At 45.6% G+C, this 15,680-nt stretch overlaps 1 protein-coding gene across 6 annotated transcripts in view; it reads left to right on the top strand.

Moving 5' to 3' along the window:
* The window catches only part of aatkb (apoptosis-associated tyrosine kinase b), an 88,261-nt gene that overhangs the window by 37,719 nt on the left and 34,862 nt on the right, over positions 1–15,680 (top strand). For all 6 annotated transcript variants that reach the window (XR_011354854.1, XR_011354855.1, XR_011354856.1 and 3 more), the window contains 4 exons: positions 3,251–3,369; positions 5,422–5,509; positions 8,530–8,663; positions 14,692–14,776. Coding sequence is in view for 1 of the 6 variants with exons in the window: in XM_069929948.1 (XP_069786049.1) it covers positions 3,251–3,369; positions 5,422–5,509; positions 8,530–8,663; positions 14,692–14,776 (426 nt within the window). In the remaining 5 variants the exon portion in view is untranslated. The remainder of the gene's footprint in view (positions 1–3,250; positions 3,370–5,421; positions 5,510–8,529; positions 8,664–14,691; positions 14,777–15,680) is intronic.

The following is a 15,680-nucleotide window of genomic DNA, read 5'->3' on the forward strand; positions in this document are numbered from 1 at the left end:
TGGTCAGACTGGGTCACAACAGATGGTTCCCTTCTTTAAATAGCATCTGTGAACCACATGGGGATTTACAATCATCCAATAATTTCATTATCTCCATTACTGACACCAGCTCTTTTAATTCCAGCATTATTTCAGAATTAGAATTGTTATTTTGCTGCAGTATTACACAGTGCAAATTACATTTAAAAGATAAATAGTACAAGAAAATAGGAGAAAGTCAGGCTGTGTCTGGGGTTCATTGTCCATTCAGGAATCTAACGGCGGAGGGGAAGAAGCTGTCCTTGTGCCACTGAATGCTTGTCTTCAGACTCCTCTATCTTTTTCCCCACTGGCAGAAGTGTGAAGAGGGTATGGTCTGGGTGGTGCGGGTCCTTGAGGGTAGAGGCTGCTTTCTTAAGACACCGCCTCTTAATTACTTAAATTTAAGCTTCCCTGCTGCTATTATGGGAATTAAATCTTGGGGTTCAGAGTAAAATTGGGGTGGCATGCTTGGTATCACGGTTAGTGCCATGCCTTTACAGCGCCAGCGATCAAGACCAGGGTTCAAATCCCACACTGGCTGTAAGCAGTTTGTATGTTCTCCCCATATCTGTATGGGCTTTCCCCAAGGGCTCCGGTTTCCTCTCACTGTTTGAAATGTACCCTGGGGAATATAGGTTAATTGAATGTAAATTGTTCGGCATGAGCTCGTGGGATGAAATTGCCTGTTACTGGGCTGTACGTCTAAATTTAACATTTAAATGGAGCCTGTAGCTAGCAGTCCAATTATATAAACCAGGGTTCCAGGTTCCTTTTTTGTCAATATACATAATACACATGGTTTGTTTACCTATAAAGGTATATACACTCAGAGACACCACTAGAGCAGTGGCCCCACCAAGAGAAGCAAACGAGTGTTCCAACAGAGACGTCGACTGTCCGTGGATCCTGCCACCTCCTGTGCCCCCATCACCTCCATAGTTGCACAGCCTCCTCTCCATTCCAGTGGCGAATTCAAGCTCTGAGCCTTCCTCCTTGGATTCGAATCCCTGATAGGAAGCTGTCACCATCGCCACCCTCACAGATCCCAGTCCCAATTCATGGTTCCCACGAGCCGGTCTCCAGTCTGGGTCCTTCAGCTTCTTGAGCCCCTTGCTCATCCTCTCCCATGGTATCGTACCCTGGAGAGTCCATTCCTGGGATTCTTCTCAGTGGGGTGGTGTTCTCCCAGACTGGAACCCTGCACAGTGCACTCACCAGCCATGTCCACAGTAATATATTCACAGCACGTATTGCAAGCATGTGGGTTGTCCACATACATATGTAGCGCATCCTTGAGAGACTATATACATCATGTACTAACACATACTATACCTATGCATGTTATTACCGCAAAGGTTGTGAGATTGTGGGTTGCACTGCTTCTCTTGTAACTTAAAGACGCCTCCTCACCTTTAAATGTCCAGCCAAACTAAAAAGATCTAACCTTGCGTTCTGCACTTGCTCGTGCGCGTGTTTGTGTGTGTATGTGTATATGCGTTGTGTGCGTAAGTCAATGTGTGTGTGTGGATGTGTCTTTGTCAGTGTTTATGTGAGTGTGTGTAAATTGTGTGTGTGTCTTTGTGAGTGGATGTGTGTGTTTATGCGTGAATGTGTGTCAAGGTGTATATGAGTTTATGTATGTGTGTGATTGTGTTTGTGTCAGATAATGTATGTGACTATCAGTATTTGTTGAACCAAGTCATTATCGACCCTCGGGGATTACATGAGAAGACGAATTGTGCAACAGTAATGATGGTATGAGTCGCCAGGATATCAGTAACACAGTATTGTTATTCTCCCATAACAAGCCACACTCTTCATAACCCTCCAACTCACAGGCTTCACACACATTCTCAGCGGTGACTTGAGAAATCTGAGGCCTTTTCCCCTCTCATTGGCCCTGGAGATGAAAATGCAGCAAGGACTGCAACTGAATGTGTCCTTTCGAAAAGAGACGTAGTAACTGGGATGTTCCCTTGTTGCCCTGAGGTGAGAGTTGGAGAGGGACCATGTGCACAGCATTTGCTGAATCACCTCGACTGGAGCTGTCTTTGGTGAGATATCACTGTGTGCTCTCTAAAGACCGCGTGCCCTCTCCGCAGACCGCGTGCCCTTTCCACAGACCGCATGACCCTGGCGTGCACGCTGTCATGGTGAAGTGCACAACCCTGGACTCAGCTTACAGAGATTCCCTGCCCCGCTCCCCCTACCTCTGCATTATTCTGGTGATGTTCACCTACCCAATCACCCCAAACACAGGCAAAGAAAACTGCTGCATGTTGGGACAACAGCTGTTCAAATGCCCAGAACAGTAGGTCAGAGATGTGAACTCTGTGTGAATTGGACATCATAGCACAGTACAGGCCCCTCAGCCCACGATGTTGAGTCAACCCATGTAAACTTGCTCCACAACAATCTAACCCTTCCCCACCTCACACGCATAACCCTCTGTTTTTCTTACTAAGACTCTTTTGAATGTCCTTATTGTACCAGCATCCACTACCACCCCCAGCAATGCATTCCAAGCGCCCACTATTCTCTGAATAAAAAATGTGCCTCTGACATCTCCACTCACTGCAAACTGATGTCCTCTGGTATTTGCTATTGTCGCCCCAGGAAAAAAGGTGCTGGCTGTCCACCCTACCTCAGGCCTCATTATATACCTTTATTAAGACACCACTCATCCTTCATCACTCCAAAGAGAAAAGCCCTGTCAACCTTGTACATAGTGCTGGGTATCAAGGTCATGGTAGGCCTAGTGTGTGGGGCTGGGTTAATGTGAAATTGTTCCTGTTTTAGTTCAGTGTCTGCTTTTATATTCTGTTTCTCAATGTGATCCAGTGAAATGACCTGGACAAAGGCTCATAAGTTTGTGGCCCCAGGATGCCCCCCATGGAACTGACCAAAGTATCTGCTTCATATCCAACTAGTCCTTTTAAAAATACCATCATTTACTCAGCCTTGCTTGAAACAAAGAACCTTTGTTTGCATGCAGCCTTCATCCTAAAGGTTTCTGTCCCACCCTGGATTGGGTTAACTCGGGGTTCCAAATGGAAGAAAGATTTGCATCGCATTTTGGAAACATCAGTTGGGCAGGGAATGAGTCAGAAAGTTTATTGGCACAGAAGCATTGACATCCTTACAAAATGCATGGGATAGGTAGATGCCGGATAAGTGAATTTTCCAGTTGCTTGGTGAAGTGGAAACCTTTTGCTGTGTTGTGTTTCAGGTATTTCTTGGTGAAGTGAACATCAGCCTGAATTCGTGCCAGGTGGTGGTGAAGGAGTTGAAAGTTGGGGCCAGTATTCAAGAGCAGATGCGATTTCTGGAGGAAGCCCAACCCTACAGGTGTGTTCCTTCCTTTTTCCACTCTCGTTGGCATCTCTCGGTCATCGTGGGGCAACGCCTCACATGGATGACTGCAGTGATGGGGTGGGGGGGGGGGGCGCAGATCTGGCTTTCTGAAGGTGCAGACGACACGTGGTTGAAGCTCAGCAAAGGGATTGAGGAGCCGTTAAATCAAGTTTATTGTCATCTGATTGCACAAGTAAAACCTGACGAAACAGCCTTCTCCGGTCCTCGGTGCAAAACACGCAGATACACAACCAGACACAACACCCATACAGACAAACAATACATATGCAGGACTAGTATTTTATCTATAATAATATATAAATATTGCTTTGTATAAAGAAGAGTCTTGGATGTTGGACAAGGGGCTGTTTGAAAGGATGGGGAGATGTTCCATGCCATGCCGACATCCCTGCTGCTGAAACATCATTGGCACATGACCAAGTAGTGATCTCGCCCTTCTGACGTTGCCCATTTTAAAACCAGGAGACACATCATTAAAGCTTTAAAATGCAGAGCGATTTTTATTAATTAAGTAACAAACTGTAATTGTCACAAATTGGAAATAGTTCAAGATTGGAAGCATAGGCATTATTGAAGAAGATAATTTGGAATTGTCTGCACTGCATGGATTGTTTAGATGTACTTCAGAACAAATGAAGTAAAAACACAATGTGGGAGAAACTCAGCAGGTCAAACAGTGGACTTTATATAGCAAAGATAAAGATACATCACCAACGTTTCGAGCTTGAGGCTTTCATCAAGGTATGAGCAATAAGAAGGCAGGCATCTGAACAAAGTGGTGGGGTGGAGGGGAATGTGGAGGAGCGCGGTCCCACAGACAGAAGGTAATAAGGGAGAGAGGGCAAACCAGCAGATAGGGAGACGGGTGGCTCTGAATGGAGAGGGAAGGGGGTGGAGAGCTGGAGGAAAGGGGAGAGAGGGAGAATGATCTGGCAGAAACCAGGAGAAGTTGATGTTAATGCCATCCGGTTGGAGAGGGCCCAGATGGGAAATCAAGTGTTGCTAATCAGAGCTGTTTAGTGGGCATTTTATGGTCATTGGCAGAAAACTATCAAAATATCAAATACACTTCATGAGGATTGCACTCAACGGTAGCCAGGAAAAGTACCGCTATTACATGTAAGTCTGGCTCCCCCTACTTTATTACTCGTCTTCCCCCCCTGGAAAAGATAACTTATAATCTCAGAAAGAAATATGACGTGTTTGTTAAAATATGGCAACCTTATTTGAATCGTACTGGCCTAATGATATAATTAACTTCCCCGAAAAAGGTTTAAATAATAGTTTGGTTAATAGCGTTGAGTTCCTGACGATCACAATATGGACTAATTAATGAAGGCTCAAACACCCCTTTTTATTTTTGGACAATTTTCTTTAATGTCAGCAGTTGGGAGGAGGGATGTCGGTGAGATTTGGGCCATCATATGAGACTCTGAAGTTTTAACATACTTTTTATAAGATGTATGTAATAATGTTCTATAAATTAAAATATTTAAAAAAAACACTCTTGCTCCTCCAATTGGTCCAATAGCCAAACCAAGACCACCTGTAAATTGGAGAAACAATAACTAATATTCCACCTGGGCACTCTCCGACCTCGGTTTGGCAGTGCACAAGGCCAAGAACAGACAGGTTGGCATGGGGATGGTGTGTGGAATTAAAATGGTTAGCCAATGGGTGGTCTTTTACCCCCCACACTGGGCTGGGTTTTATTTGCAGGTAGCCAGAGTAAAAAAATCAACATTATTTTTTGCTGAACCTTTCACGCAAAAACTGACCTCTCCCATCGTTTTAAAGCATCCATTGAAAATCTTGTAATCTCCAACATGTTCTCAGCCAACTGGGCACCACACTTATTGTGGGGTGAATCTTCATGATGTCATATTGTTCCTGAGGAGTTTTAAATGGTAAGATGGCGAGAGGCAATGCATTGTCTGTGAAACCTCAGGCAAGGTTGACGGTTCAAGAAATGGTCATTAGTTTTGCACCTTAACCCTTTAAAGACCAGCTTTTTTTTTGTTACAGGAGTCTCCAGCATCCTAACCTGCTCCAGTGCCTGGCTCAGTTCTCGGAGGTGACTCCATACCTGCTGGTCATGGAATTCTGTCAGCTGGTGAGTTGTCGGCCTGCTTTCAATCGGGATACAACATCCCATGACATCCCATGATCTGGTAATGGTGGCTGAGTGCTCTTCGCCTTTTCCCCCACTGTAACAGGGTGAAAAGGAATGGTTTGAATAAGGACAGGTGCTGCAGTCATAGCTAACTGCAGTCGCCCTCCTCGAGGGCACCAGATCTCCCTCGGGGTAGCTCGAGACCAAACCACCAATGTCCTCCGCCTTCTCTCACTGATCTCCACAGCTAGTGAGATAGAGAAAGAAGGAAATATAAAGGAGACAGCAAGATTGGCTAAAGAAACAATCACTGCTGTGCAAAGGGATGGTATCAGATGGGTCATCCAACAAGGTCATGGGTTGAACTAATGGGGAAGTCACAGAATTGGAAGTGTGTTTTTAAATTTTAATGATACAACACGGTCGAAGTTGATTCCAGCCATTGAAATCCATGCCACTCAAGTACACCCAATGAAGCAACCAGCCCTGTATATTTTCAGAGGGTGGGAAGAAACCGGAACACCTGGAGAAAGCCGATGCAGGTCACAGGGAGAACATACAAACTCTTTTCAGACAGCGCCAGATTTGAAGCCAGGCTGCTAGAGCTGACCACTGTGCCGCCCAATTGTAAACCTCCAAACCGTCCAAAGGAGACAGGAGAGTGAATTCTCGGCAGAAATTTCTGAAAAGCAATGGTGGGGATTATGATTCCACTCCATCAACTATCAATGGTACAGAGGCCAGAGAATTCAAAACTAAAAACTGGAAATAATCAGCAGGTCACGCTGCATCTATGGGAAGAGAAACTGAGTCAGCGATTCAGGTCAAATGCCCTTCATCAGAAACTGAATAGGAGACAAATGTTGATGGTGCAGGGTGGGGATGTCTCCGATAGGGTAGAACTGGGGGGGGGAGGGTGGAGGGAGAGGAGGAAAAGCTGTAAAACAGTGTTATCTGGTCAGTAAGTGAATGTGATCAGGTAAAGGTTGAGAACATTGGCAGCAGGATTTGGGAGTTGCAAAGTACAGAGCAGCATAGACATGCCCGGCGGGTCAAGCTGGTCACGTTCACACCCATTCTAGAGAGACACACAGAAAAAAAAAAGTGGGGTGGGGGTGTCAAACAGAAGCTGATCACTGATAGATGATTGCCTTTGACTGAGGAATCATTTTTCTGCTCAATGTACTAATGACAACCCAACATTGGTTCAAAAAGTTTCAGGTAAACAGGCCTTTCCAGTTCTGACAAAAGTTCATCCGCCTCTCCCAAGGCTCTGCGTGGCCTCCTGCACAGTTCCAGCTTCAGTTTTGTTTCAGTTTCCCAGAATCTGCAGTTTTTGCTTTCATTTCCATTGCAATAATTAGATTTGTTGTGTCTCCTGGTGGCTATACCCAAACATTGCAGCTCCTGGGGTACCATTAGACATATGCTCCCGTGAAAACAGCCACCAACCTGTGACAGAAGCATTGTGCAAATTCATAGAAAACCCAAGCACTCTAACAAGATGCCATACAGTAATTGATTAATAAGATGTCTGTGAGAGTTTTATTAGAACATTTAATCATTGCATTTTATTGAATTCAACCGTAAATTGTACTAGAGATAAAGATTTATTGAAAGTTCTCCTCCTGCTGCCAGTGGATCAGTAACGTGCCTACTGTTAAGATCCCTGTGAACACTAATTTATTTGGGGGAGTGTGTGCGTGTATGTGTGTGTATATATACATGTGTGTACATTTCTGTATGCATGCATGTAATGTGTGCATTTTTGTGTGTATGTGCTTACATTTCTGTGTAGACCTGTAGAAATTTGTGTGCGTGTGCACAGATATGTGTGCTCACATGCATGTGTATGTGTGAATAAACGTATGAGTGATTGTGTGTGCATATATATGTGTTTGTTTGTGTGCACGAGCATCTATATATACATAGGTGACTGCATGTGGATAAGTGTATTTGTCCATGTATTTTTGTTTTCATATGTGAACTTGTGCATGTCAGATAAATGTGCTTGTATGTCTGTATTTGAGGTGTGTGTATGGGTGAACCTGTGCATGTATGTGCATTTGTGTATGTCAGTATATGTGTGCATGTATTTTTGCTCATGGGTCTATGTGGGCTGGAGAGTAAACTACCAAAACAGTCCCCAGTCTGTCCTCTGTTATGGGAAGAGATTACTGAGCGAGAGAAGGAGGTTCACAGGTATACTCTTTTTCCTTGAGAAAATACAACATCCCCATGGACTCAGGAGGAGTCCAATGTCTGCTCCATATATAGGGGGAAACATTGAACATGGCATTGAGAACCTCAAGCCCTGCATTGGGAGTGTGCAGAAGTCCTCTGTAAGGATCCACAGCATTACCAACATTCCCCAAATTGGGCAGGAGGTGGGTTTTCTCAGTCACCTCCTCCGTTTTTTTCCTCGTGGAACCCCTGATCCAGGTGGTGGGGTTTAACCCAGAGCAGCCCTGTCCCAGGAGCAATCAGATCAGAGATTAAAGAGAGCCTGGTGGGAGACAAGAAGGCAACACTCCCCCATCTTCCCATCAAACCATCGTTCACCTCAGTAACATTGACCTCTGTAAACTGACCCCAGTGTGAACGTGAGTGAGAGAGATAACGAGGTTAAAATGCGATTAGAATAGGATGAGTGTTTTATGGTTGGCGTGGGCTCGATGTGTTAGCAACGGTTAGCGCAGCAGTTAATGCATTGCTATTACAGTGGCCCGGGTTCGAATCTGCCGCTGTCTGTAAGGCATTTGTCCATTCACCCAGAGTGGGTTTTCTCTGGGTGCTCAAAAATGTACAGGGTTGTAAGTTAATTGGTGTATTTTGGCAGCATGAGCTTGTGGGCTGGAATGGGTTACCATGTTATACGTCTACATTTAATTTAAGGGCCTGTTTCTGTGCTTTGAGTCATATCGACCGAAAAGTTGTGTACTAGCCGGGGGTATCAATGGGTTCTGTTGACCTCGGAGATGAGCAGAATGCCTGAACCCGTTTTGTGCTCTGTGTTAAAGGGTGACTTAAAGGGTTACCTGAGGACACACCGCGCTGCAGATGAGCTGGCTCCTGACCCCACGACCCTCCAGAGAATGGCATGTGAGGTCACGTCTGGTCTCCAACATCTCCACAAGCATAATTTCATCCACAGGTAGGGACTTGCCTGAGCAGCGCTGAGAATGGAGGGATATGGACCTTGTGCAGGCAGAAGAGATTTGCCTTGGGCATCATGTCCAGCACAGACATCCGCAGGCCAAAGGGCCTGCTCCTCTGCTGCTCTGTGTTCTACGTTCTTCAACACAAGCTAACATTCCATTTTTATGTGAGTTCATCTTATGGATTCTTACAGCTTTTCTATTTGTCTTTTTATTTGGGCCACTGCCTCCAGCAGCCAGCGTGTCCACGTTGTATCTCATCCAGGATACCATCTAGGGTGGCAAGGTTAGTATAGCAGTCAGTGCCACATTGTTACTGCACCAGAAACCCAGGTTTGAATTCACTGCTGTCTATGAGGGGTTGGTCCGTTCTCCCCATGGGTTTCCTCTGGGTCTTCCCACATTCCTAAGACATCCAGGGTTAGCAGGTTAGAACATATAACTTTATAGTACAGGCCTTCAGCCCATCATGTTGTACCAACCCAAATATATCCTCAATCTAAACCTTTCCCTACCTTACACCCATAACCCTCTAATATCCATGTGCTTGTCTAAGAGTCTTTTAAATGTCCCTACTGTACCAGCCTCCACCCCCTCCCCTGGCAATGGCAATGCATTGATTAAATGGTCACATGGATGTATTTGGGCAGCATGACTCAAGGGCTAGAAGTTACCATGCTGTGTCTCTAAATTAAAACAAAATATTGGTGGGAATGAATACTTGTTGCATTTTTCATCAAAATTGCTGACTGGAGGAGATATTCCCTCACAGTGGAAAACATTCACCTACCACAGGAAACCCTCCATCGAACCCATCACTATCTCTAGCCATTACAAAACATTACCCACCATTCACTTCAGCCTACCCAACCCCCCCCCCCCCTGAGAAAAGCAACCAGACCTGGAAAGAATTCACCCCTCCCCTAGAACTTCTTCTCATCTCCCATCTGACAGCAGGTATCTCCGAGAACCCAGTAAAGTCCACTTTCTTCTCAGTGCCAATTCACTCTGGCAGTATAATACAGGAGGAGTGAAACACAGAAGTCTACAGACACTGTCCCCATCTTCCCTCGCTCTCTCTCTCTCTCTCTCTCTCTCTCTCTCACCCCACACACACACACACACACACACACACACACACACACACACACACACACACACACATACACACACACACATACACACACACACATACACACACACACACACACACACACACACCATTTGACTCCCCTTTGATTCTTCTTGCCATTTGTTGACACCAGCAGGGTAATTCATGAGCTCCAGTTAACCAAACAGCACATTGAAAAGTGCAAGGGAGTGGGAACACCTGGGGTAAATGCGCAAAGTCAACACAGGGTTGAGAGAAACATGATAGGCTGCATATGCTGTGATTATTATAAAAACACCTAAATGCTGGAGGAACTCAACTGGTCTATTCCACTGTGGTCTCTCCTCTACATTGGAGAGAGACTGGACACAGACTGGGACATCGCTTTGTAGAGCACCTCAGCTCTGTCCACTGCAATAGCGTGGATCTCCCAGTAGCCCCCTATTTCAATTCTCTGTACTATTCCCTTGCCAACATGTCTGTCCATGGTCTGCTCGTGTACTGCCAGATGGAGACCACCCACAAATTGGGGAAACAACTTATCTTGCACTAATTTGCATGTATCTTTGTCTCCTTTAGATACTGAATAAACCAGTTGAGTTCAGTGTTTTTACAAACAGCGTTGAACTAGCATCTTGGAGTTGTGAACTGCTCCACCTGCTGTCTCACCTGACTTAAACTCACATTCAAACTTTGTTACTAAATACACCTCGCGTTCCACTGCCAACCCAAGAGCTCCCCACACTTTGAACACAGAAAGGTGTACGTAACTGGACTTCAATGTAGTGTTGGAGGGGGAAACTTTCAGCACAGTTGATTGAATGACGGTACATTGGGGCAGTGACCCGTTGCTGCAGTTGTTGTTGGGATCCCTTGGCTAACTGATAAGTCACCAGTCACTGGGTTCTGTTGTGTGAGTTTATTTAAAATTTAATGAAGGCTTATTTCCCTCCTTCATTATGACAATAATGATTACTTTGTCTCCTGTTGTGTGGTTATTTTCCTTTATTTTTACTGCTGGCTTGGCTTTGCAGTGACTGCTGGCAACAGGTCAGGTTAATCACTTTCATCTGAAGCCATTTTCTCCTTCCTGTTCCTCTCCCCACCCACCAGCCCCTCCCTCCATGTTTCCTGCTCCTCAAAGCCCAATGTCTCTGCCTCTCCTCCATCCTTCCTCCCACCCACTTTCCCCTCCTTACCCCCCTCTTCCCCTTCCCTGTCCCCCCTTGCCCCTTCCCTGTCCCCCCTCGCCCCTTCCCTGTCCCCCCTCACCCTTTCCCCTCCTCTCTGTCCCCCCTCACCCCTCCCCACCTCTCTGTCCCTATCACCCCTCTCCAACTCTGTCCCCCTCACCCCTCCCCACCTCTCTGTCCACCCTCACCCCTCCCCACCTCTCTGTCCACCCTCACCCCTCCCCACGTCCCTTACTCCTCCCACCTTTCCTGCCCTTCTCTTCCCACTCTGTCCACCATCGCCCTTGCCTTTCCCTGCCCTCTCCTCCCCCTTCCCCTCCCCACCATCCAGGCCCTGACCCTCCCCCTGCCCTGTTCCCGTCCCCACTCCTCCCTGCAGCTCACCCCCAGATCCCAGGCCCCAGTTTGTGCTGACCAGGTCTCTGCTAGTTCCTTGGTCACTCCCTGCAACAACATCCTGATGCTGACGGCGTGACGCTGAGGCTCCAGCATCAGTGATTTTGTTGTGGAGTCTGACCTCTCACCTCGCATCCAGCTGACCTCCTGACCCTGGCTACAGCCTCTGCCATTGGACAGTGTGATGCTGGGCATTCTCCACTCTCTTGGGATTGGCTACTATTTCCTCAACGAGGTGGCATGGGTCAATGTTGTGGGATGGTCAGTGGAATATTCAATGCAATGATCAGTTAAACAATATCAGTGACGTTGAAAGAGGAAGATGAAGGGAGTGGGTGAAAGTGAAGGCAATGGGATTGTATGAAAGATATTGTCATTCAATACAGAAACAGGCCCTTCCATCAAGCACGGCTGCACCTTTTATTTCAGGTAAGGGAAGAGAGGTTTAAAGGGGATCTGAGGGTCAAGTCTTTCACAGAGAGGGTGTGTGGAAGGAGGTCTCCAAGGAAGTGGCAGAGGGAAATTACATTGCTTCGAAGATATTTGGACAAGTATGTGGATAGAAAAGGTTGAAAGGACCATGGGCTGAGTACTGGCAAAAGGGATGAGCTCAGGAAGACATCTTGATCGGCAAGAAAGGGCCTGTTTCTGCAGGCACTGAGGAGATTGAAAACTCTGGGGACTGAAGCCAAACACACTCTGGCAGGAAAACTCATCAGGTCGAGCAGCATCAGTGGGAGAAAAAGAATGATCATCAAAGCTGCCCTCTCTGTGCTGCATGACTCCACGTTCAACCCATCTGTACTAATCCCAGTCACCCAGACTAGGTCCATAACCTTCAGGTTTGCAGCAGTTCAGGTGTTTGTCGAGAGGCTTCTTAAATATTGAGAGAAGATCTTCATCTCCTTCTCAGAGTCCAACCAGCCTCTGTGTGTGAAACATCCTCCTGAGATTCACCTTAACCCTGCCTCAGACACCCCACCTCGGGACAAAGGTCCTTCCTATCTTCCGTATCAATCCCCGCGATAATTCTGTGAATGGATGTTAATTGCTTCAGATGCTCCCCAATCCCATTGGCTCAAGCAGTTTGCCTTCATCAGTGATCGCAGCCAGAATGGCCTTGGCCTCTCATGCCATTGCTGGTTTCATCCAGGTTATCTCCTCCAGGGGAGTCACATCGAAGTATTGAAAAGACACAAGGGGAGAAATGCCTCCAGTCACCATCAGGGAGGATGTGAAGCACCCTGGGAGAAATGGGCTGGAATGATTCCATTGATGAGTATTCCTGTTCTGAAGTTGCATTGGAGAGGCTGGACTAAAGAAGGTTGAGAAGAGGTTGAGAAAGCCATGAATGGGTTAGATGGAGTAAATTGAAGGAGACAGATGGTTCAGGGAATAGAAGGTGTGGCTAATACAATGGAAGGAAGGTAGAAAGGAGATGAGAAGGACACACTGATTTACATCAAGACTGGTGATGAGCAGGTACTCAGTGCCTGTAAGAGACGGTGGATCTAGAATCAGATTCAGATTTCAGATTTAGTGTGTTGGCTCGAGGAAAGATCCTCAGAGATCGTGACTCCCAAGAACTTTGCTCACCCTCTTCACTTCTGATGCCCCAATGATCACTTGATCGTGCACCTCTGGTTTTTTCTTCCTGAAATCAACAATCAGCTCCTTGGTTTTGGCGACATTGAGGGCGATCTTGTTGTTAGTGCACCCTTCAGCCAAGTTTTCAATCTCCCTTCTGTACGCTGACTCATCACCTCTTTATACAACCCACTATCTTGGTACTGTCAGCGAATTTGTAGATGGTGTTGTTGCAGTCGTAGATGTAAAGCAAGTAGAGCAATCGGGGGTTTTCAAAGGAAATTAAACAGCAACAAAGAAAGTAATTCATAGGCCTACAGAGAACAGGCAGGGGGAGTAGAGATGCCATGGACCAAATGGCTTCCTTTACTGGCTCTGTTCCTTGATTCTAATTGGTCCATCTCAGCATTGCCGGCCATGTATGGGGCTAAACTGCCAAGCCAAGGCCAGCCTTGGTTAAGGGTGGGAGGCAGGCCTGCCTTTTTCCAGTGCCTCACACAAACATGGGCTGTCCCAACATGCTTTGCAGCCTATCAGAGACCGTGACCATGTGGAGAACCTAGGAGACAGTATTTGACCAACTCCTAAAATCAGTTGTGTGATCAGTGACCAGGTAATCTGTTTCCATAGGTGAAAGGGACTTGAATGATTGTTATGTGTATAGAGAAAGAATGAAAAGCTTTGTTTTGAGTGTTAACCAGGCAAGTCAACCTGTAGTTAAGTACCACACCTAAGAACTAAGATGATCTGGAAACCTTTAACACATGAGGGAGAAAACCGAGTCTCTATTTTTACACGGTATCCTAACAGTGGGATCTCTGTCATTGTGGGTCTCTTGCATATGGCTCTTGGGTTGGGGTGCTGATTGGTAAAAAGGGACTTGAGCCCACAACATTGTGACTCAAAGAAGACACTACCTGCAGGCTCTTACTTGGGGATAGCTGTGGCAGGGAAGAGTGGGCTGGAGATGCTGGTCTCATTAACACACTTGCTGTACATAAATTGGTTGCCTTATACTATGGCAGAGACTGCACTCTTAGTTACCTGTGGGATCTGCTGAAAGGGATGTGAAATCAAATTCAACCTTATTATCATCTGACTGTACATGTGCAACTAGAAGAAACAGTGTTTCTCCAGTTGACAGTGCACACACAATACTCAGTACATAGAGATATTTTAAATAAATACAGTAAAATCCTGGTATCCAGCACCTACAGGATTGGTAGTTGCCAGATAAGTGGGTTTTCCAGTTGCTTGAGACTGCGTGTTGCATGAATGGGGAACTAATTGCGAGGCGCACAAATTTTAAACTTCCGTATTTTTTTACCCATTTATTTCCAATAATTTTTCTGCAATTTTTTTGCCGGTTGGCTGAGGTTGCTGGTCGCTTGAATTCTGGATAACAGGGATTTTGCTGTACACTATATAAATATTTTGGAAAGATTTACTCGGTTACAGGATACAGTTCATCAATCTCACAGCCTGTGAGGAGCTATTTCCCAGCCTGGCAGTCCTGATTTTGATGCTGCTTTATTTCCTTTGTGATGGGAGTAGGTCAAAGCTACTGTGTGCTGGATGGAAAGGGTCTATAATTCTTTGAATACAAGTCTTTCTCTTCTCCTTGTCAGTTTTGTCTGTTAGCTTGGCTGAGGGGTTCTTGACAAGGGAAAAACATTCAAGTCAATTGATAGTCTCCAAATCTTTCCCAATAACGCCTGATGCCTCTCCTCTCCCCAGTGACCTGGCCCTGCGCAACTGCTTGCTGTCTCCAGACCTGACTGTGAAAATCGGCGACTATGGGCTGTCTCACAACCGGTACAAGGTAAGCCAATAACACCCCTGGCCTTGCTGGAAATACTCAGTTGGTCAGAAACAATAGGCTTTTTATTTCCAACACACTTGAAGCTCATTCTGTGCTGCGACCCAGACTTTCTGGGGAGGGGTTATGGTGTTGGAGTCAAGAGGGAGGAGCCACAGGTACAGTCACAGAATGAGGCAGAGCCAGATAAGTGAGTGTACAGCAGTTCACCACACCAAGAATGACGGCGACTGCATCACGAACTCACAGAGCAAAAACACTGACTTTAATACTGATTTTCCAAAGTTAACTATTTGATCGCACAAGCTGGATTCTGTTGTTACTGGTTTTCCTTGCTCCCAAGGGTCAATGCTTGACAAAAAGAGATGAAGCCAAGAAGATTTTTTTCTTAAATGTTAATGATACAGCGTGGTGAGAAGGCCCTTCTGGTCCGTGAAACCCATGCCACCCAATTTATATTAGATATTGAGTTTAAATTAAAGTTTATTATCATTTGAAACTACATATACAATAAAACCCCTGGTATCCAGCACCAATGGGGATTAGTAGATGCCGGGTAAGTGAATTTTCCTGTTACATGGATTGGTGAACTGACTGCTTGGGGATGCCAATTTTAAACATCCATATTTTTTCCCTATTTATTTTCAGATAATTATTTTTGCCGATTATTTGAGGGTACTGGTTCCTTGAATAACTGTACAACCAAACAAAGCAGCATTTCTCTGGACCACGGTGTACACACATATACACACAATACAGTGCTCATAATATCACATATATACATAAATATATAAAATAAATATATGTAAAAGGTTTGGAATAATTAAATCATTCATTTATAAGAGGCCAAATGTTACAGGAAACCATTCAACAATCTCACAGCCTGCGGGATGAAGCTATCTCCCAG

The sequence above is a fragment of the Narcine bancroftii genome, chromosome 3, assembly GCF_036971445.1.
Source record: "Narcine bancroftii isolate sNarBan1 chromosome 3, sNarBan1.hap1, whole genome shotgun sequence".
Classification (NCBI taxonomy): Eukaryota; Metazoa; Chordata; class Chondrichthyes; order Torpediniformes; family Narcinidae; genus Narcine; species Narcine bancroftii.